Source organism: Eurosta solidaginis, chromosome 4 (assembly GCF_040869045.1).
Source record: "Eurosta solidaginis isolate ZX-2024a chromosome 4, ASM4086904v1, whole genome shotgun sequence".
Lineage (NCBI taxonomy): Eukaryota > Metazoa > Arthropoda > Insecta > Diptera > Tephritidae > Eurosta > Eurosta solidaginis.
The window spans coordinates 149,853,337-149,877,085 of record NC_090322.1 but is presented as its reverse complement, the minus strand read 5'-3'; the positions used below and the strand labels follow the sequence as shown (position 1 = coordinate 149,877,085).

The following is a 23,749-nucleotide window of genomic DNA, read 5'->3' as shown; positions in this document are numbered from 1 at the left end:
GAAATCCGTTGAAGCCACGCCCAGTTTTTATACACAGTCGACCGTCTGTCCTTCCGCTCGGCCGTTAACACGATAACTTGAGCAAAAATCGATATATCTTTACTAAACTCAGTTCACGTACTTATCTGAACTCACTTTGTATTGGTGTAAAAAACGGCCGAAATCCGACTATAACCACGCCCACTTTTTCGATATCGAAAATTACGAAAAATGAAAAAAATGCCATAATTATATACCAAATACGAAAAAAGGGATGAAACATGGTAATTGTATTGGTCTATTGACGCAAAATATAACTTTAGAAAAAAACTTGGTAAAATGGGTGCAACACCTACCATATTAAGTAGAAGGAAATGAAAAAGTTTTGCAGGGCGAAATCAAAAGCCCTTGGAATCTTGGAAGGAATACTGTTCGTGGTATTACATATATAAATAAATTAGCGGTACCCGACAGATGATGTTTTGGATCACCCTGGTCCACATTTTGGTCGATATCGTGAAAACGGCTTCACATATACAACTAAGGGCCACTCCCTTTTAAAACCCTCATTAATACCTTTAATTGGATACCCATATCGTACAAACACATTCTAGAGTCACCCCTGGTCCACGTTTATGGCGGTATCTCGAAAAGGCGTCCACATATAGAACTAAGGCCCACTCCTTTTTAAAATACTCATTAACACCTTTCATTTGATACCCATATCGTACAAAAAATTCTAGAGTCACCCCTGGCCCACCTTTATGGCGATATTTCGAAAAGGCGTCCACCTATAGAACTAAGGCCCACGCCCTTTTAAAATACTCATTAACAACTTTCATTTGATACCCATATCGTACAAACTAATTCTAGAGTCACCCCTGGTTCACCTTTATGGCTATATTTCGAAAAGGCGTCCACCTATAGAACTAAGGCCCACGCCCTTTTAAAATATTCATTAACTCCTTTCATTTGATACCCATATAGTACAACCAAATTCTAGAGTCACCCCTGGTCCACGTTTATGGCGATATCTCGAAAAGGCGTCCACATATAGAACTAAGGCCCACTCCTTTTTAAAATACTCATTAACACCTTTCATTTGATACCCATATCGTACAAACAAATTCTAGAGTCACCCCTGGTCCACGTTTACGGCGATATCTCGAAAAGGCATCCACCTATAGAACTAAGGCCCACTCCCTTATAAAATACTCATTAACACCTTTCATTTGATACCCATATAGTACAAACAAATTCTAGAGTCACCCCCCTGGCCCACGTTTATGGCGATATCTCGAAAAGGCGTCCACACATAGAACTAAGGCCCACTCCTTTTTAAAATACTCATTAACACCTTTCATTTGATACCCATATCGTACAAACAAATTCTAGAGTCGCCCCTGGTCCACCTTTATGGTGATATTTCGAAAAGGCGTCCACCTATAGACCATATTGTACAAACGCATTCTAGAGTCACCCCTGGTCCACTTTTATAACGGTATTCTGAAAAGGCGTCCACCTATAGAACTAAGGCCCACTCCCTTTTAAAACACTTATTAACACCTTTCGTTTCATACCCATATTGTACAAACGCATTCTAGAGTCAACCCTGGTCCACTTTTATAACGATATTCCGAAAAGGCGTCCACCTATAGAACTAAGGCCCACTCCCTTTTAAAACACCTATTAACACCTTTCCTTTGATACCCATATCGTACAAACAAATTCTAGAGTCACCCCTGGTCCATCATTATGGCGATATCTCGAAACGGCGTCCATTTATAGAACTTAGGCCCACGCCCTTTTAAAATACTCATTAATGCCTTTCATTTGATACCCATATCGTACAAAATAAATTCTAGAGTCACCCCTGGTCCACCTTTATGGCAATATCTCGAAAAGGCGTCCACCTATACAACTTAGGCCCACTCCCTTTTAAAATTATCATTAACACATTTCATTTGATACCCATATCGTACAAACAAATTCTAGAGTCAGGCCTGGTCCACCTTTATGGCGATATCCCTAAATGGCGTCCATCTATAGAACTATGACCCACTTCCTCTTAAAATGCTCTTTAATACCTTCCATTTGATACATGACATGTGACATTCCAGGGTTACCCTGAGTTCTTTTTACAACATTGTGATTTTCCCTTACTTTGTCTCCACATCTCTCAACTGAGTATGTAATGTTCGGTTACACCCGAACTTAGCCTTCCTTACTTGTTTTTTTTTAAATATGTTTTTAAATGTACTTTTCGGAAAAAATCCAAAAAAAAATTTAAAGTTTTTTTTTTAATTAAATTCGGCCCACTCCGGGATTAGTGGGGATGATTGCAGAATTGATTGAAGTTTTTGATGAGAAAAAAAAAGAGCGAAATTCGAAAAATCTCGAAAAACTGAAAAATTACAAAAAAAATAACTTTTAAAATTTTTTTGAATTTTTTCCGAAAAGTATATTTAAAAACAAATTAAAAAAAAAGATACCAAAGGGTAAATTTTTGAAAAAGTTATAGCATTTTGAAAACAAAAACGGTGTTTTTTTTAAAAATTCATAACTTTTTTTGAGTTGGATGAAAAACTTCTGAAAAACGTCTTTCGTAAGCTAGAAAAAGAAGAAAAACTTTCAGCCAATTCTAAAGGGTCGGGTTCAAAATTGGTCGAAATGGGATGGAATACCCCATATATATACTATATATACCACCATATATATACTATACTAGCAGACCCGGCAGACGTTGTTCTGCCCTAAATTTGGCTTATCTGCATACATTTTAATAAGCTTTTTCCGTCTAACTCTGACCTACCCCTTTACACTTTTTTTCCTAATCTTTTTATTCACTCCTCCCTCAGTCCCAGAGGATGGTATGTATTTTGTTCCAGTCCCATTCCAAGTCTCAGTTCCAGCCCCACTCCGAGTCTCAGTCTCAGTCCTCGTCCTAATCACCGTCCCAGTCCATCTCTGGTATACTTCCCGGAAAAAAGCATCGTAAATACTAATATAGGCAAATTTATATACGAAATTTCAGGCAAATCGAATAGGACGTATGTAAATAGGTATGTGGGTATGATTAGTTCTTGTCTTTATTTCGGCTTCGCATGCATATTTATCAGTTTTGCCAGGTTGATGCCACTAAATCGAATATCACAATGAACTTTAGAGGTCTCAGCAACAGCTTTCATTTGATATACATAATACACACACATTCTAGGGGTATCCGCGTCCATGTTTTGGCCTATATCTCGAGACCCTAGTCACTCAGCGGTGTAAAACTTACTCTGTACTAAAGCATACATCAACAGCTTCAATTTTATACCCATAATGCAAAAACACATCCTAGTGTTACCCTTATCCACGTTTTGGGCTATATCTCGAGACCCTATTCACCAATAGGTATCAAAACTACCCTGTACTAAAGCACTCATCAACATCTTCAATTTGATACCCACAATGTAAAACCATTGTCTAGGCGTTCACGGGCCCACGTTGGGCCTATATCTCCAGACCCTAGTCACCCAGGTGTATGAAAATTATCCTCTACTAAATCACTCATCAACAGCTTTCATTTGTTATCCATATTGTATAAACACATTCTAGGGGTACCCGGGTCCACGTTTGGCCTATGTCTTGAGACCCTAGTCACCCAGGGGTATAAAAATTACCCTCTACTAAAGCACGCATCCACAGCCTTCATTTGTTATCCATATTATATAAACACATTCTAGGGGTACCCATGTCCACGTTTTGGCCTATATCTCGCGACCCTAGTCACCAATAGTTATGGAAACTACGCTGTACAAAAGCACTCATCAACAGCTTTCATTTGATATCCATATTGTATAAACACATTCTAGGGGTACCCGGGCCCATGTTTTGGGCTATATCTCGAGACCCTAGCTTCCCAGTTGTATGAAAATGAGCATGTGCTATAGCACTCATCAAGAGCTTTCATTTGACATCCATAACGTATAAACACATTCTAGGGGTATCCGGGTCCACGTTTTGGCCTATATCTCGAGACCCTAGTCACCCAGGGGTATGAAAATGATCCTGTACTATAGCACTCATCAACAGCTTTCATTTATTTATTTATTTATTTATTTATTTAATCTTGAAATTGTTACATTTCTTACAGACTAATTACAAATGTAGGCAAATACCAACTAACTTAACTGGTCATTAAGTAGCATTTTAAACCTATTTTCACAAAAGGAGAAATCCAAAACTAAAGATTTCGGAAGCAAATTAAACTCTTTAAGAGCTCTGACAACAGGAGCGTTGGCAGCATAATTAGTCCTCGCCAGCCCCACATAAAATGTGGCATGATTCCTTAAACAAATATTAGGAATAACAAAGAAAATACGTTCAAGTAAAAAGGGGCAGTCCACCACCCCAGATATCAAATTAAAAATGAAAGTTAGAGATAAGAAGGTTCTCCTACAATTTAGTGTCTTAAGACCGATAAGCAAACATCTAGACTCATAAGCGGGAACCGGAAATTCAAAATGAAGGGGTCGCAGAGCATACTTAATAAAGATTTTCTGAACTCTCTCCAATCGACTAATATGACAAGAATAATACGGACGCCAAATAAAAGCAGCATATTCTAGTTTCGAGCGTACCAGTGAAGTAAAGAGTGTCTTTAAAGTATACGGATCGGAAAAATCTGAACTGAAACGTCTGACAAAAGCCAGCATAGAGTACGACTTAGCTATGGTATAGTTAAGATGGCTATGAAAAGTAAACTTGGAATCAAAGACCACCCCAAGATCAGTGATTTTAGAAACAATGTCTAGTTGTGAGCCACCAATAAAATATGAAGTAGGGATAAGAGTACGGGACTTGGAATAGGAGACATGGGAGCATTTTTTAATATTTAAGGGAAGCATATTTTTCTGACACCAAGCTACAACATTGTCAAGATCACTCTGAAGTTTCGTCGAGTCAGAGGAACACGTTATTTTGCTAAAAATCTTCATGTCATCAGCATATAAGAGAAATTTAGAATATTTAAAACAAGTAGTAATATCATTGATGAACATCACAAAAAGAATCGGACCCAATATACTTCCCTGAGGAACCCCAGAGGAGGCAATAAAAGAATACGAGGACACCCCATCGACTACAACTTCACATGATCTATTAGAAAGATACGATTTAATCCAATTTAAAAAATTTGAATGAAAACCAAAACTTTGTAACTTTGATAACAAAATACGATGGTTAACTTTATCAAACGCTTTCGAAAAATCCGTATACACTGTGTCAACTTGGGCGCGGTTACTAGAGGCTTCAATGCAGTATTCGGAGAAAATTGCTAAATTAGAAGTGGTTGATCTCCCAGACATGAATCCATGCTGATCAACAGAGATGAGACGATGAATGGAGAAAAGAATTTTATTTTTCACTATGCATTCAAAAAGTTTTGAGACAGTGGAAATTTTAGAAATAGGGCGATAATTGGAAATATCGTTTTTATTGCCAGATTTAAAAACTGGCGTGATAAAGGAGATTTTCCATGCATCAATGAAGACGCCTTGCTAGGAATTTATTGAAAAGCAGCCAGATCGGGTAGGCGAGAGCTGCGCAGTTTTTAAAAAGGTGAGACGACAACCCATCGACATCAGTCTGTGACGACATCTTGATTTGACGAATCCCAAGTTCAATATCATCTAACGAGAGTTCAAGAGCCCCAAAGTTTAGTGAAAAACCACTAGCATCCAAGGCACTAAAAAAACCACCACTACTCAAGACATGGTCAGCCTCGAAATTCGTGCTGAAAAAATCTGCAAAAAGATTTGCAGCATCTAAAGCCGAATCCGCTTGTGTATCTTTGTAAAATACAGCAGAGGGAATACTAGAACACGATCTCTTTGACTTCACATAACGCCAAAAAGCCTTCGGATTCACTTTAATAACGTCTTCAAATTTACTTATATAATTCCGCTTCAAAACTTTGCTCAATGATTTAAATTCTTTCGAATATTTTAAATACAATTCCTTGGAAGTAGGATACCTAGATTTTTTAAATTTTTTGAAAAACTTGTTTCGCAAATTCTTCAGTTTTTCAACTCTTTTGTGAACCAAGGAATTTTGTAAACTTTTTTTCGTACACTCGGAATATGTTCACAACAAATGCAATTTAAATTATTCTTAAAAATATTAAAACAACTGGTAACTTCAACCTCAGCAAATAGCGAATCCCAATCAATAGACTCAATTGCCGCATTAACAGCATCAACATCGTAATTTTTAAAACAAAACTTGGAAAGTGAATCTTCTACGTAAGATTTAAACTCATAAAATTCCAAATGAAGAACAAGCGGTACATGATGGGGACCAGGAGTGGACAAAGGGTCTAGACATTCCTGGAGACAAAAATTCATATTATCACTTAAAAATATGAGATCTAATATTCTATTAAGACTGTTATTAAAACTGTTAATCTGACTAAGGTCACATCTTGAGAAGCCGCCAATCAAATAGGTTTCAGCAAACGCATTTGAAGACATAGGAAGAAGCCCCCGACTATTATCAAAAGCAGACCATTCTAGATTACTGAGGTTGAAGTCGCCAAAAACGCAAACATTTTCATGACTAGATACTAAGGCTAAAATATTATCAACATGCTCTTTATAAAGTAAATCGCTACTAGTAGGCGGTACATAAGAAACACAAATTAAAAGTTTAGAAACTCCATGTACAGAAACGCAAAGCATATCTAAAAGAGAATCAGCATTCGGCAATGGCACCAGAGTCGCTCGATATTTTCGCCGAATCGCAATTAAAACGCCTCCTCCTCTAGACAGACCAGTTTTTAATGCATCGCGATCTTTTCGAAAAACGCAGAATAAATTTCCATCGAAAAATTCACCATCCATAAAAGTGTCATTTAGCCAGGTCCCGACAATAACAAAGATGTCAAAATCCAAGTTTGAACTCATCGTATATAGTGAGTCAGACTTGGTTCTTAGGCCAGATACGTTTTGAAAATAAATTTTAAGATCCTTGTAAGAAAGAATATTAGCTACATCCCGCGTCGAGGTTTGTATAGAAATGTTTAAACGGTTCCTTGTACCATCTGACCCAACCGATTGCCATTGGACATCGGTTGGACCTTGTCGCTTTTTGAACGATAATTAAAAGGACGCACGGCAATGTTTGAAGGCCATAAGTCAGGCACCAAAAGCTTAGGTAGTACACTTTCCTCAACACCCAATTTAAAATTAATATAACGCAGAGAATTGGAATCCACGCCAATCTTCACCAACGGAAAACAAACAATGGAGTTAACATCAATGCCAGTATGTTGAGAAATATGAAGTTTTATTATTGTAAAAAATTTTTAATGAGCTGATAGGCCTTAGTTAAATAAAACACAATATTTAAAGTTGTGTTTTAGTTTTACTTCGTCGATATTTCGATTTCAGTCTGAAATCATCTTCAGGACTGTCAAACACAAATAGAAAAAGGACTATTAGAATAATATTATATTTTGCATATAGGTATATAATAAAGCAACTTACACATATGACTATGTTTGATCGACTGATCAGATGTTCAAAAATTAAGTATAATAAAGCATAACAACGAAAGTAAACAATAGAAAATACCGCAAGTGTAAACAAATTTTTGCAATAACAATAATACATAGGACAAAGAACAATAAGACAGAAAAAATGCATGAGCCATAACTATGGTGTTTAGTTGTTGTCATTGGATAGATTTTGAGCGGGATGTTGGCTGGACGCTGTTTGAATTTGCTGAGCACCGTGAAGCTTGCACTGCATTTTGTTGTTGTTTCAGCAATAGATGTCGATATGCATATGCACATTGGTCGGTGTCGCTTTTAAAATTCATTCTCTTATCATTAGGTGTGCTCATAATATGGAGCATTTCCAAAGTAAAACGCTTATTATAATGTTTCTCAATATCCAAGATAGAAACATTTTTGAAGTCAGGATAGTGACCAGTATCCTTACAATGCGCTGTCAAGGCCGTCTTATTGTCCGAAGCAATGTTTCTAAGCTTTATATTGGACTTATGACCGGAAATCCTTGTCTTTAGCTTTAATTTGGTTGTCCCCACATATACCTTATCGCATAAGTGGGACCCGTCACCGTTGCATGGAATTTTATAAATGATGTTGGATTTCTCATCTTTCGAGATTCTGTCCTTAGTATTGCTGTAAACCTGTCGTAACGTATTGTTATATGTGAACGCTAGTGTAATTTTCTCTTTATCATATAATTGCGATGTCTTTATTCTCTCCGATATTCCTGGAACATATACTATAGACTTGTATATTTTACTTTTCGTTTCACGTGTTGCCTCATCATTAGAGGTTCTAATTTTGAAATTTCGTATGAGTTTGTTGATGAGATTACTGGGGAATTCATTTTCTTCTAGAGTTTTCTTTATAATCGCAATATTCTTTCCATGGTATATTCTGTCGCTAATAGTGAGTACCCTACTGATGAAGTTTTTGGCTGTATTTAAAATTGTTTTCCTTTCATGGTTTGAGTTGTAGTTGATTAATCTTCCCGAAGCTGTGGGTTTTTTGTACCAGTCAAAATATATTTTATTGTTGTGCGTGTTTATTAGCGTGTCAAGGTATGGTAGTTGACCGTCTTTTTCGACCTCCACTGTAAATCTGATGTTCTTGTTGTAGCTGTTGAGTTCCTTCAGCATATTCTCTACTTCATCCGTTTTGACAATCGCAAATAAATCATCTACATATTTAGTTAGTAGGCGTGGTTTACATTTGGCTTCCATCTCAAATCTTGTTAGCAGCTCTTCCATGACGATGTCTGCTATGACCGGGGAGGCTGGGGAACCCATGGGCATTCCTGTCCGTTGTTCATATATCTTTTCATTGTATTTGAAATATCTATTCTCCTTTATACAAAATTTGACAATCGTTAAAAAAAGTTCCCTTGTTAACGTTGTGTACTCTTTTATTTCATCCCACTTTGAAGAAATGATTTCCAAGGCCACATCAACTGGAATGCTTGGGAACAGGGAGACTACGTCGAAGGACACCAAGCATTCATCATCATATATGTACGTGCCCCCCACTTTGTTTTTAAATTCTGTCGAGTCCTTAACATTATACTTGGACGACATAGTAACTTTTTCAAGAATTTTCACGACATATTTACATAAATTGTATGACGGGGAGTCAATCGAGGAGCATATAGGCCGTACAGGTATATTTTCTTTGTGGATTTTTGGTAATCCGTAAATTCTCGGTGTGTTTGCGTTTTTACATAGTAGAAATTTCTTTTCTTGGGCATCTATATTGCCATTGTTGAACATTCGTTGTACTAATTCATTGTTTTTCTGCTGTAATTTGTTAGTCGGATCGCGTTTTAAAACCCTGTAGGTAGAGATGTCGTTGACTACCGTCTGTATTTTTGAGTCGTATTCTTTTTTGTCCATGACAACCGTAACATTGCCCTTGTCGGCATTAAGTATGATTAACTGTTTGTTTTGTTTGAGGAACCGTTTTGTGTCTTCTAAGGTTTGGCATATAAATTTGTCTCGGAATGAAGTCGTCTTTTTCTTTAAGTGATCCTGTATTAGTGTCGTGAAATTATTTCTGGCTATTTCTTGCATATCTCTATCTTTTACAGTTTGTATGATGTTCTCCCCGTCTGCTATAAACTTAAACAATGGAAACTTCTCATTATCGGACGCAAGGGCGTATTTTGGGCCAAGGGATAATAGCCACTGTATTTTGTGTGGGATTTCTATCTGTGTTAGGTTTCGAAACCATTGTGGGACTACCCTAATATTTAATTTTTCCATTTCTTTTTGTCTTAGTTTTTCGTATTTGTTGGTTTGTGTCTTTTTGATATTGTTGGTAAGTTTGTCCAGCAGTACATTTTCATTGTCGAAAAACTTTTTTGAGTGATGCAAGTCAAGTATATGAGAAATCTCTGTTTTCATTTTTTTCCGATTCCCTCTTTTTTTGTCTTAGGAGTTCATGTTTGATACATATTATGATGTTTAATAATTTTATTTGCACTTTGCTAATATATGTGGACACTCTGTTGGTGATCTTACTTGGTATCCTGCTGCTACTGGTGTTGTTGCTTATGATGTACATGATCGTTTTTGTTGCATCACTAATAAAATTCGGTGTTAGTCCGCTCCGCTTGCATCTCTCAAAAAACTTGGTCGACTGGGATATTTTTGTAATTTGTTTGGTTATTTGTTGGTATCGTTTGATATACCTGTTGGTCCGATTATTGTATTTGTGTTTGATTGTATGGTACACTTTGAATGTGTTGATGTTTTCTCGGTGTGCTCTCCGTTTAAACATATTGCTGATTTTTGATGGCCTTGTAAGTACTTATTATTGTAAAAAATTTTTAATGAGCTGATAGGCCTTAGTTAAATAAAACACAATATTTAAAGTTGTGTTTTAGTTTTACTTCGTCGATATTTCGATTTCAGTCTGAAATCATCTTCAGGACTGTCAAACACAAATAGAAAAAAGGACTATTAGAATAATATTATATTTTGCATATAGGTATATAATAAAGCAACTTACACATATGACTATGTTTGATCGACTGATCAGATGTTCAAAAATTAAGTATAATAAAGCATAACAACGAAAGTAAACAATAGAAAATACCGCAAGTGTAAACAAATTTTTGCAATAACAATAATACATAGGACAAAGAACAATAAGACAGAAAAAATGCATGAGCCATAACTATGGTGTTTAGTTGTTGTCATTGGATAGATTTTGAGCGGGATGTTGGCTGGACGCTGTTTGAATTTGCTGAGCACCGTGAAGCTTGCACTGCATTTTGTTGTTGTTTCAGCAATAGATGTCGATATGCATATGCACATTGGTCGGTGTCGCTTTTAAAATTCATTCTCTTATCATTAGGTGTGCTCATATTATGAGGTGTGCTCATATCATTAGGTGTGCTCATATTATGAGCATGAATTTTAAAAGCGACACCGACCAATGTGCATATGCATATCGACATCTATTGCTGAAACAACAACAAAATGCAGTGCAAGCTTCACGGTGCTCAGCAAATTCAAACAGCGTCCAGCCAACATCCCGCTCAAAATCTATCCAATGACAACAACTAAACACCATAGTTATGGCTCGTGCATTTTTTCTGTCTTATTGTTCTTTGTCCTATGTATTATTGTTATTGCAAAAATTTGTTTACACTTGCGGTATTTTCTATTGTTTACTTTCGTTGTTATGCTTTATTATACTTAATTTTTGAACATCTGATCAGTCGATCAAACATAGTCATATGTGTAAGTTGCTTTATTATATACCTATATGCAAAATATAATATTATTCTAATAGTCCTTTTTTCTATTTGTGTTTGACAGTCCTGAAGATGATTTCAGACTGAAATCGAAATATCGACGAAGTAAAACTAAAACACAACTTTAAATATTGTGTTTTATTTAACTAAGGCCTATCAGCTCATTAAAAAAAAAATTTTTTACAATAATAAGTACTTACAAGGCCATCAAAAATCAGCAATATGTTTAAACGGAGAGCACACCGAGAAAACATCAACACATTCAAAGTGTACCATACAATCAAACACAAATACAATAATCGGACCAACAGGTATATCAAACGATACCAACAAATAACCAAACAAATTACAAAAATATCCCAGTCGACCAAGTTTTTAGAGAGATGCAAGCGGAGCGGACTAACACCGAATTTTATTAGTGATGCAACAAAAACGATCATGTACATCATAAGCAACAACACCAGTAGCAGCAGGATACCAAGTAAGATCACCAACAGAGTGTCCACATATATTAGCAAAGTGCAAATAAAATTATTAAACATCATAATATGTATCAAACATGAACTCCTAAGACAAAAAAAAAAAGAGGGAATCGGAAAAAATGAAAACAGAGATTTCTCATATACTTGACTTGCATCACTCAAAAAAGTTTTTCGACAGTGAAAATGTACTGCTGGACAAACTTACCAACAATATCAAAAAGACACAAACCAACAAATACGAAAAACTAAGACAAAAAGAAATGGAAAAATTAAATATTAGGGTAGTCCCACAATGGTTTCGAAACCTAACACAGATAGAAATCCCACACAAAATACAGTGGCTATTATCCCTTGGCCCAAAATACGCCCTTGCGTCCGATAATGAGAAGTTTCCATTGTTTAAGTTTATAGCAGACGGGGAGAACATCATACAAACTGTAAAAGATAGAGATATGCAAGAAATAGCCAGAAATAATTTCACGACACTAATACAGGATCACTTAAAGAAAAAGACGACTTCATTCCGAGACAAATTTATATGCCAAACCTTAGAAGACACAAAACGGTTCCTCAAACAAAACAAACAGTTAATCATACTTAATGCCGACAAGGGCAATGTTACGGTTGTCATGGACAAAAAAGAATACGACTCAAAAATACAGACGGTAGTCAACGACATCTCTACCTACAGGGTTTTAAAACGCGATCCGACTAACAAATTACAGGAGAAAAACAATGAATTAGTACAACGAATGTTCAACAATGGCAATATAGATGCCCAAGAAAAGAAATTTCTACTATGTAAAAACGCAAACACACCGAGAATTTACGGATTACCAAAAATCCACAAAGAAAATATACCTGTACGGCCTATATGCTCCTCGATTGACTCCCCGTCATACAATTTATGTAAATATGTCGTGAAAATTCTTGAAAAAGTTACTATGTCGTCCAAGTATAATGTTAAGGACTCGACAGAATTTAAAAACAAAGTGGGGGGCACGTACATATATGATGATGAATGCTTGGTGTCCTTCGACGTAGTCTCCCTGTTCCCAAGCATTCCAGTTGATGTGGCCTTGGAAATCATTTCTTCAAAGTGGGATGAAATAAAAGAGTACACAACGTTAACAAGGGAACTTTTTTTAACGATTGTCAAATTTTGTATAAAGGAGAATAGATATTTCAAATACAATGAAAAGATATATGAACAACGGACAGGAATGCCCATGGGTTCCCCAGCCTCCCCGGTCATAGCAGACATCGTCATGGAAGAGCTGCTAACAAGATTTGAGATGGAAGCCAAATGTAAACCACGCCTACTAACTAAATATGTAGATGATTTATTTGCGATTGTCAAAACGGATGAAGTAGAGAATATGCTGAAGGAACTCAACAGCTACAATAAGAACATCAGATTTACAGTGGAGGTCGAAAAAGACGGTCAACTACCATACCTTGACACGCTAATAAACACGCACAACAATAAAATATATTTTGACTGGTACAAAAAACCCACAGCTTCGGGAAGATTAATCAACTACAACTCACACCATGAAAGGAAAACAATTTTAAATACAGCCAAAAACTTCATCAGTAGGGTACTCACTATTAGCGACAGAATATACCATGGAAAGAATATTGCGATTATAAAGAAAACTCTAGAAGAAAATGAATTCCCCAGTAATCTCATCAACAAACTCATACGAAATTTCAAAATTAGAACCTCTAATGATGAGGCAACACGTGAAACGAAAAGTAAAATATACAAGTCTATAGTATATGTTCCAGGAATATCGGAGAGAATAAAGACATCGCAATTATATGATAAAGAGAAAATTACACTAGCGTTCACATATAACAATACGTTACGACAAGTTTACAGCAATACTAAGGACAGAATCTCGAAAGATGAGAAATCCAACATCATTTATAAAATTCCATGCAACGGTGACGGGTCCCACTTATGCGATAAGGTATATGTGGGGACAACCAAATTAAAGCTAAAGACAAGGATTTCCGGTCATAAGTCCAATATAAAGCTTAGAAACATTGCTTCGGACAATAAGACGGCCTTGACAGCGCATTGTAAGGATACTGGTCACTATCCTGACTTCAAAAATGTTTCTATCTTGGATATTGAGAAACATTATAATAAGCGTTTTACTTTGGAAATGCTCCATATTATGAGCACACCTAATGATAAGAGAATGAATTTTAAAAGCGACACCGACCAATGTGCATATGCATATCGACATCTATTGCTGAAACAACAACAAAATGCAGTGCAAGCTTCACGGTGCTCAGCAAATTCAAACAGCGTCCAGCCAACATCCCGCTCAAAATCTATCCAATGACAACAACTAAACACCATAGTTATGGCTCATGCATTTTTTCTGTCTTATTGTTCTTTGTCCTATGTATTATTGTTATTGCAAAAATTTGTTTACACTTGCGGTATTTTCTATTGTTTACTTTCGTTGTTATGCTTTATTATACTTAATTTTTGAACATCTGATCAGTCGATCAAACATAGTCATATGTGTAAGTTGCTTTATTATATACCTATATGCAAAATATAATATTATTCTAATAGTCCTTTTTTCTATTTGTGTTTGACAGTCCTGAAGATGATTTCAGACTGAAATCGAAATATCGACGAAGTAAAACTAAAACACAACTTTAAATATTGTGTTTTATTTAACTAAGGCCTATCAGCTCATTAAAAATTTTTTACAATAATAAGTACTTACAAGGCCATCAAAAATCAGCAATATATGAAGTTTTATTTTATCGGATGTGACCGAGGCAGGGAAAGGCGAAATATGCAACCACTTCCTTTTAGAAACAGCGCTTAAGTCACTATTAATGCCCGACCCAACAACTAAAAGGTGGCGCTAGCAAGCGGGAATTAATTTTATTACGATAATTGGGGGAGGGTCTAATGTTATCATTAGCATTGGCAGCGTTATTGTTGCTTACAGCATTATTCGGAATTGAACTGGTACCTATGGTACCTGCATCAGAATTATCATTACTAGGACTGGGTCTAATGTTAACATTAGCAATGCCAGCATTATTGTTGCTTTCAGCACTATCCGGTAATAAACTAGTACTTGTGGTACCTGCATCAGCATTATCATTGTTAGAAGCGCTTTCTTTGTTATGTTGAGTTTTATTTCTTTGTTTGAATTTTTTTTTATCTTGCACTGTCTTCCATTCGTTTTGATTACCAACAACTGCAGGAGACGAAGTAGGCGAAGAAGATTGCAAAGCAACGGCGTTAGAAATTGGCGTCACAGTTGAAACATTGTTAACAACAGCAGCATCATTAGGCAACAACAACAACGATGGTTGAGCAGCAGTACAAATACGAGCTGATAATACGTCGGCAATAGAAGCGACGTCGACAGAGCCAGTAGCAACCGTTGGGGCGCACGCAGAGGCTGGCTGCATTGATGTAGCAAAGTTTTTTTTGTTTACACCAGGCATGCTTAACGAACGAAATGATATCATTTCGTTACGATAATCAACGTTAATAAACGAAACGAAGTCATTTCGTTTCGTTTATTAACGTTAAGAACGACAAATTAACGTTAATTTGACGATCTTAACGTTAATAAACGAAACGAAGTGACTTCGTTTCGTTTATTAGCGTTGATTATCGTAACGAAATGATATCGTTTCGTTCGTTAAGCATGCCTGGTTTACACTACAAAAACTTTCAAATTGCGTGAGCAATTGAGATAATAAAGAATTATTTTCGTTGAGCTTACAGTGCAAGTCACTAACTTCAGCTTGAAGAGAATCGGTTTTATGACGTAAGCACTCATTATCTTCACGCAAAGCAGTCACAGCAGAAAGAAGTTGAGTATTGACAATTTTTAACTCAGAAAAATTATTAACAATATCAGAGCGCGGAATTGGCATTTGCACTTGTGTGGCTTGTTGTTGTTGTAACGACGACTCGTCTTGCTGAGCGGGAGCACACAAACCACAGATGTATATATTATCAGCATTATTAAGATGATTGAACTCGGCAGGCATGTTACCAACAACACAATTCATGTGATAAATTTCTCTGCAATTTTCACACTGCACTGAAGTTTGAGCGCGCTCAACTCTGTGGCCACAGAAACAAGGCATATTAAATCAAATGTTAAAATATGATATGCACAGAAAAAAGGCAAACAAGAGTCAATGTCTCTAACAATTATTGATTGTTAAGTGGCATTAAATAAAAAAGTTAAAAACTCAAAAATTAAATTAAAAATAGAAGAAAAACTCAGAGCACGGAAAAAACACAACCGTTCACGGCGACGTACTCAGACATATATATATATATTGTATAAACACATTCGAGGGGTACTCGGGTCCACGTTTTGGGCTATATCTCGAGACCCTAGCCTCCCAGTTGTATGAAAATGATCCTGTGCTATAGCACTCATCAATAGCTTTCATATGACATCCATAATGTATAAACACATTCTAGGGGTATCCGGGTCCACGTTTTGGCCTATATCTCGAGACCCTAGTCACCCAGGGGTATGAAAATGATACTGTACTATAGCACTCATCAACAGCTTTCATTTGATATCCATATTGAATAACCACATTCTAGGGGTACCCGGGTCCGCGTTTTGGGCTATATCTCGAGACCCTAGCCTCCCAGTTGTATGAAGATTATCCTGTACTATAGCACTCATCAACAGCTTTCGTTTGACATCCATATTGTATAAACACATTCTAGGGGTATCCGGGTCCACGTTTTGGCCTATATCTCGAGACCCTAGTCACCCAGGGGTATGAAATGATACTGGACTATAGCACTCATCAACAACTTTCATTTGATATCCATATTGTATAACCACATTCTAGGGGTACCCGGGTCCGCGTTTTGGGCTATATCTCGAGACCCTAGCCTCCCAGTTGTATGAAGATTATCCTGTACTATAGCACTCATCAACAGCTTTCTTTGACATCCATATTGTATAAACATATTCTAGGGGTATCCGGGTCCACGTTTTGGCCTATATCTCGAGACTCTAGTGACCCAGGGGTATGAAAATTATCCTGTACTATAGCACTCATCAAAATCTTTCATTTGATATCCATAATGTATAACCACATTCTAGGGGTACCCGGGTCCGCGTTTTGGGCTATATCTCGAGACCCTAGCCTCCCAGTTGTATGAAGATTATCCTGTACTATAGCACTCATCAACAGCTTTCATTTGACATCCATATTGTATAAACACATTCTAGGGGTACCTGGGTCCACGTTTTGATCTCAAGACCCTAGACATTTAGCGAAAAAAAAGGTAGACGTTGGCCGATTCTCAGACCTACCCAATATGCCCACGAAATTTTATGAGAATCGGTTCAGCCGTTTCAGAGGAGTTCAGCCTCTAAAACCGTGACAGAAGAATTTTATATATTAGATAAGTTACGTTGCCTTATACCACTATACTTTCCAATGACGCACCCTGTGATCACATTGCAGTTCACGTGACTCCATTGCTCCAATTAAAGTTCACAGAATAACTTCGCTGACGCAGCACACGCGCAACCACCGATCAGGCCAGGTATCGAAATTATTGAAATCATGGGAATTGCAATATAAGCAATTCCTGTCTACACGCGCAAGCGTTCGACTTGCGAAATGTGGGAACTGTAACCGCAGCATAAATAGTTAGCAGTAGTAGGTTAGCTAATAAGTTAATTTGGCTGTTTAGTTCAGTTAATTTTGGGACGTGTAAGTGGCACGTAATAAATTGTGATTAATTGAAATTGAAGTTGTTTGTGTTTTACTTTTAAATCAGTATCGGCGAACAGTGGGTTCGCCGCACCTTTAGTTTTTTATATCTCTCAGGACAAGAGAGATTAACTGGCGCCCGAGCAGTCGGTGCAAAGTGACTTGTGAAAAGAAAAAGAAAACTTCATTCAAACTTGAATACGTGAGAGAAAAATCTCTGGAAACATTTGGTCCTGGTCTTGTGAAAAAAAAAATAAAATAAAAAGAAAACTTCATTCAAACTTGAATACGCGAGGAAAAAAATCTTTGGAAACATTTGGTTCTGGTCACGTCGTTTTTTCAGGAAGCCAATGAAATATTGGATTGTGTAAGTCTGTCAGTTTCTTAATCAAAATCTTATATTTTCAGAAAAATGAACCCCGACGAGATTTCGAGGTCCCTCACGGAGATGAATGGCGCTTTGAATGCCATTCTTGCTAAGGTAAAGAAGTTTGAAGAGCGTCTCAATAGGGTGGAAGCGACGAACAGAGATGATTCTTTGCAAGGCCTTACACAGGACCTGGAACGAATAGAGAGAGAAGTACAGGAGGTACGGAGACAGTCCACGGACACCAGGCCAGAACCAGTTGAGCCGCTAGTTACGCCTCGAACGGAAAACGAACTAGCTCAAGTGGCCAAGCTTCCGGACTGTGTCAAGGAGCTGCAGGTGTTCGACGTTTCACGGGAACACTACGGTTCCTGGGTGCATAGTGTAGAGTTAGTGATAAAGGACTATGAAATAGTGCGGCACAAGCCGATATATACTGCCATCCTAAGACATATTAGGGGAAAAAATTAGGGGGCCGCGGATTCTGCGCTACTTGCGCACAACATCCACGATTCGGACTGGGCAAAGATTAAAGAAACCCTTTCGCTGCACTATGCAGACATTAGAGACATCCAAACGTTGGAACAGCAACTGACGTTAATGTCGCAAGGGCGACCGAGATTATCCGACTTCTATTCACAAATTCAGAAGCAACTATCCCTGATGATAAACACAATCAAACCAGAAAAATATGCACATAAGGAAACGATAGAAGCGCTGACAGAAGCGCACCGGCGAAGAGCATTAGACGTGTTTATTAGGGGGCTTAACGGAGACCTACCGGCTCTGCTCCTCGTTCAAAATATTAAAACCTTGCCAGAGGCATACTCTGCTTGCCTGAAGATGCTGAATGCGGACCGCAGAAATGCGTTCCACCGTACATCCCTAGCAAATAGAAGAGACGGGAACACTATTGATACCCCATCTTTCGGCGTTGGTAAAAACGAATTACGAGCCATCTTCCCAGTCGCGAAACACTAGATTTTCCGCATATGACGGCGCAAAGAGGGGTGCAGGTTCCACGGGACATATGAACCAACCCCCTAGTAAACAACCAAAGTTATTCCACCTGGTACCGGTAGATAAAGAAGAAACCCAGGATACAGCAGACAAGGAACAACTCACGGGCGACCAGGTAAATTTTACCATGGGAGCTTCATGTCTGGCGTACCATATTTAGAATATGTTACGCATGATCAGGGTACGTTAGAGTTTCTAGTAGACACGGGGGCAAATAAAAATTACATAAGTGAACGCGACGATACGTTGACTGAAGTTAAACGGTAATAGATAGGGAACTCAACGTCCTTATGCTAAAACCAAATGTAGTACTGCCCCTTAAGCGAAAAATAGCACAACAAGTTAATAAAATAGAAACAAACATACCGCTGGATCCCAATATTACTAACCTTACTAAAAAAAGGCTCTACCAAATATTAGATAAATACGAAACTTTGTTTGGCCCGGTTGACCGCAGTATGGAAATTCAAACCAATGTCCAAGCCGAAATAAGAACTAATACCGGAAACCCTATCTACACAAAAAGTTACCCCTACCCTGCAAACATGCGCGAAGAAGTTGAGAAGCTAATCCAGAATACACTTTCAGAAGGAATAATTCGTCCTTCAAAAAGCCCATACAATTCGCCCATATGGATTGTGCCGAAAAAATCTCAGTCTGATGGGGAAAAGAAATATCGAATGGTCATAGATTTTAAGCGGTTAAACGCCGTAACTGTCCCTGACACGTATCCTATACCTGGCATTAATGGCACCATCGCGAATCTTGGTAACGCTAAATATTTCACGACACTTGACCTCACTTCGGGATTTCACCAAATTCCAATGAAGGACAGCGACATCGCAAAAACGGCATTTTCCACAATGAATGGAAAATACGAATTTTTGCGACTTCCTTTTGGTCTACAAAATGCACCCTCTATCTTCCAGAATGATAGACGACGTGCTCAAAGAATTCATGGGTCGTATATGTTTCGTATACATCGACGACATCATAATCTTCAGCAAAGACCAAGATACTCATTTAAGGGACATCGAGACCATTCTCCACAGGCTTCTGAACGCGGGTCTTAGAGTTAATCTAGAAAAAAGGCAATTCCTTAACACAAGCGTAGAATTTCTAGGTTATATTGTGACCTCCGGGGGAATACTCCCAGACCCAAAAAAGGTAGATTCTATAAGGAAAATGCTACCTCCCTCCAGCTTAAAGGAACTTAAAAGTTTCCTAGGCCTAACATCATATTATAGAAAATTCATCAGGGACTATGCTAAAATCGCAAAACCGCTAACCAACCTCACACGAGAAGAGCACGCGCAGGTAAGAGCAACACAATCCAAAAAGGTACCGATAAGCTTGGACACAGAAGCACTAAAGGCATTTATTGATCTCAAGGAGATACTGACGACATCGGAAGTCCTAACCTTCCCCAACTTCGGCAAACCTAAGTACTACGGAGGAAGCGTATGCTACCAACTAAAAGGAGATGCTCGCCATCGTTTGGGCATTGGACAATCTCCGGAACTACCTATATGGCGCTAGGAAGATCCGAATATTCACCGACCATCAACCGCTAATATTTTCCCTCAGTGACCGGAACTACAACGCAAAACTAAAGCGATGGAAGTCTAGGATTGAAGAATATAATTATGAAATAATATACAAACTAGGTAAATCAAACGTCGTGGCAGACGCTCTTTCTCGCTTAAAGACCCAGGCGAATCCCCTTGCAACGCCCATATCCGAGAATGCAAGCACAAATGCAACCTCAGGAACAGGATCGGAATCGACAAGCGAGGACGGTTCAACAGGCAGCACCGTCCACAGCGCAGGGCAAGATAATTCGGATCTGATATCATTCGTGGAAGTACCAATAAACGTATTTAGAAATCAACTTGTGTTCGGAGGTAGGTTAGAAATATTCGAGGAACCCCATCCCGGTTACTCGCGGCACTACCTAGGGTCAGAGGGAATTAGCAAAGCAGAGCTTATCGACGTCCTCAAGAAAAAACTAAGACCAAACGTAATCAACGGTTTAAGATGCAAGAAGCTCAATTAGGACTACTCCAGAAGGTATATTTAGAAAATTTTACGCAATATAAGATCCGGGTAGCTCAGACTATGGCAGAAGACTTAAGGGATCAGGATGGGATTTGTGAGATAATATGGGGAGAACATAAAAGGGCTCACCGCAATGCTAGAGAAAATAAGAAACAAATCCTAGAGAAATACTACTTTCCCAGAATGAACAGTATAATCAAAGGGTATGTCTCGTCCTGCGAAACATGTAAGGTCAGTAAATACGATAGACATCCGAATGCACCAGAGCTGCAAAAAACACCAATTCCATCACGTCCTTGTGAGGGGAGAAATTCCTCAGTGTCATCGACAAAATCTCAAAATTTGCGAAACTTTTCCATTTACGTAACAAGTCCACTTTGCACCTTAAGGACAAATTAATAAAACTCCTACACTATTTCACAACACCTCTCTCGTGACCGACAATGAGCGCGGTTTAATTAGTCCAATAATCCAGAACCTGTTAGATTCTTTGGGAATAAAATTGTATCGTACATCAAGCGAAGTGAATGGTCAGGTAGAACGACTTCACTCCACCTTAATAGAAATAATTAGATGCCTGAAGATTGACAACCCAAACTTAAGGACAAAAGAATTAATTAACATAGCAGTAGACCGATATAATAATTCAATTCACTCGGTTATAAACCGAAAACCAAGTGAAATATTTTTTAACCGAGTAAAGTCCTCTAACTATCAAGAGCTGTTAGAAAAAAGTACAAAGACTAATAAATATTTGAAAGCCTTGCTGACGAAAAAGCAGCTAGAATAGATCAAACATCACAATAAGAATAGATCTTTACCGGAGCGTTATGACGAAAACGATGTCATATACGTGAAGGACAAGCAGATTAAAGGAAAGTAAAAACCCGCGTATAAGAGGGAGATTGTTGCAAAGGACAACAAAGTATCAGTCACCACGCTAAGTGGCAAGAAAGTACACAAAACTCACATAAAAATGTTAAACACAGGGACACACATCCTAGCACATAAAACAAAAAACATATAAGCAATTCACGGGGTCTCCTATTGTCTTATGTGCTATCCTTTTTTGAAAAATTTATCAGGGAAACCATGGAAACAAAATACAATACACAGCGATACGACGAATACGAGACCTTTGTGAGTTGCCCGATATAAAAAAAAAAATAATAATACAGAATAATACTGAATAAGAAATGAAAAGACTACCGAAATAAACTAAAACAAGAAAGAGAACTGGGTACTAAGGGGTAGTTTGTCTAACAAGAGCGGGCTTGTAAGTGGGACAAATCGTGCCTTAATCGGATAACACGATTCTCCATAGCTGGTTCGAGAAATGATAACACCTCTAGTCCAGAACAAAAGGAAATGGTCATTACTACAAGAGCGGGCTTGTTAGTGGGATGAATCGTGCCCTAGTAGGCTCGTAGTGCCATTTGACACTGGCTACACTACTTCCAAACGGACGTCTGGCGATCTCCCCGTAGCTGGTTCGAGAACAGTATGACCCGCTGTCTTATACAAAAATTGAAAATGCCTCCCTCGCCTAATTCGTTGGAGAAGGGAAAAAAAAACAAAATTAAAAAATGCCTCCTTCGCCTAATCAGTTGGAGATGCATCCCTCGCTTAAAATTCTTTGGAGAAGACAGAAACAAAAAAAGAAAGAATTTTTTGAGCTTATGCGCCTAATTCGCTAAGCAAATATCATGAAAAAGAAGAAAAACGAAAAAATCGTTAAATGAAAAAAAAAAGAAAAAACAAAAAAAAAAAACAAATTTAAAAATGCCTCCTTCGCCTTCGCTTAAAATTCGTTGGAGAAGACAGAAACAAACGACGTTTGATTTACCTGGTTTGTATATTATTTCATAATTATATTCTTCAATCCTAGACTTCCATCGCTTTAGTTTTGCGTTGTAGTTCCGGTCACTGAGGGAAAATATTAGCGGTTGATGGTCGGTGAATATTCGGATCTTCCTAGCGCCATATAGGTAGTTCCGGAGATTGTCCAATGCCCAAACGATGGCGAGCATCTCCTTTTAGTTGGTAGCATACGCTTCCTCCGTAGTACTTAGGTTTGCCGAAGTTGGGGAAGGTTAGGACTTCCGATGTCGTCAGTATCTCCTTGAGATCAATAAATGCCTTTAGTGCTTCTGTGTCCAAGCTTATCGGTACCTTTTTGGATTGTGTTGCTCTTACCTGCGCGTGCTCTTCTCGTGTGAGGTTGGTTAGCGGTTTTGCGATTTTAGCATAGTCCCGGATGAATTTTCTATAATATGATGTTAGGCCTAGGAAACTTTTAAGTTCCTTTAAGCTGGAGGGAGGTAGCATTTTCCTTATAGAATCTACCTTTTTTGGGTCTGGGAGTATTCCCCCGGAGGTCACAATATAACCTAGAAATTCTACGCTTGTGTTAAGGAATTGCCTTTTTTCTAGATTAACTCTAAGACCCGCGTTCAGAAGCCTGTGGAGAATGGTCTCGATGTCCCTTAAATGAGTATCTTGGTCTTTGCTGAAGATTATGATGTCGTCGATGTATACGAAACATATACGACCCATGAATTCTTTGAGCACGTCGTCTATCATTCTGGAAGATAGAGGGTGCATTTTGTAGACCAAAAGGAAGTCGCAAAAATTCGTATTTTCCATTCATTGTGGAAAATGCCGTTTTTGCGATGTCGCTGTCCTTCATTGGAATTTGGTGAAATCCCGAAGTGAGGTCAAGTGTCGTGAAATATTTAGCGTTACCAAGATTCGCGATGGTGCCATTAATGCCA

General features: G+C 37.9%; 2 protein-coding genes across 4 annotated transcripts; one reads left to right on the top strand and one right to left on the bottom strand.

The window, feature by feature from the left end:
- Positions 1–4,235: 4,235 nt before the first annotated feature.
- Positions 4,236–10,877, bottom strand: LOC137250492 (uncharacterized). 2 transcript variants are annotated; one of them, XR_010952990.1, is made up of 2 exons: positions 7,512–10,877; positions 4,236–7,434 (listed from the first exon to the last, which is right to left on the bottom strand). XR_010952990.1 is itself a non-coding variant. In XM_067783380.1 (2 exons), exon 2 carries the CDS (start codon positions 9,934–9,936, stop codon positions 7,699–7,701), a length of 2,238 nt encoding a protein of 745 aa, XP_067639481.1. In that variant the 5' UTR covers positions 9,937–10,465; positions 10,544–10,877; the 3' UTR covers positions 7,458–7,698. The 2 variants fall into 2 exon arrangements, 1 of the variants encoding a protein (XP_067639481.1); XM_067783380.1 differs by lacking the exon at positions 4,236–7,434 and having other exon boundaries at positions 7,458–10,465; positions 10,544–10,877.
- A 142-nt stretch (positions 10,878–11,019) lies between these two features.
- Positions 11,020–14,821, top strand: LOC137248243 (uncharacterized). 2 transcript variants are annotated; one of them, XR_010952140.1, is made up of 2 exons: positions 11,020–14,320; positions 14,399–14,821. XR_010952140.1 is itself a non-coding variant. In XM_067779119.1 (2 exons), exon 2 carries the CDS (start codon positions 11,896–11,898, stop codon positions 14,131–14,133), a length of 2,238 nt encoding a protein of 745 aa, XP_067635220.1. In that variant the 5' UTR covers positions 11,020–11,280; positions 11,359–11,895; the 3' UTR covers positions 14,134–14,374. The 2 variants fall into 2 exon arrangements, 1 of the variants encoding a protein (XP_067635220.1); XM_067779119.1 differs by lacking the exon at positions 14,399–14,821 and having other exon boundaries at positions 11,020–11,280; positions 11,359–14,374.
- The last annotated feature ends 8,928 nt before the right edge of the window (positions 14,822–23,749 follow it).

Coding starts and splice junctions, on each gene's coding strand:
- LOC137248243 (XM_067779119.1), top strand. CDS start 11,896: ATGAAAACAGAGATTTCTCATATACTTGACTTGCATCACTCAAAAAAG.
- LOC137250492 (XM_067783380.1), bottom strand. CDS start 9,936: ATGAAAACAGAGATTTCTCATATACTTGACTTGCATCACTCAAAAAAG.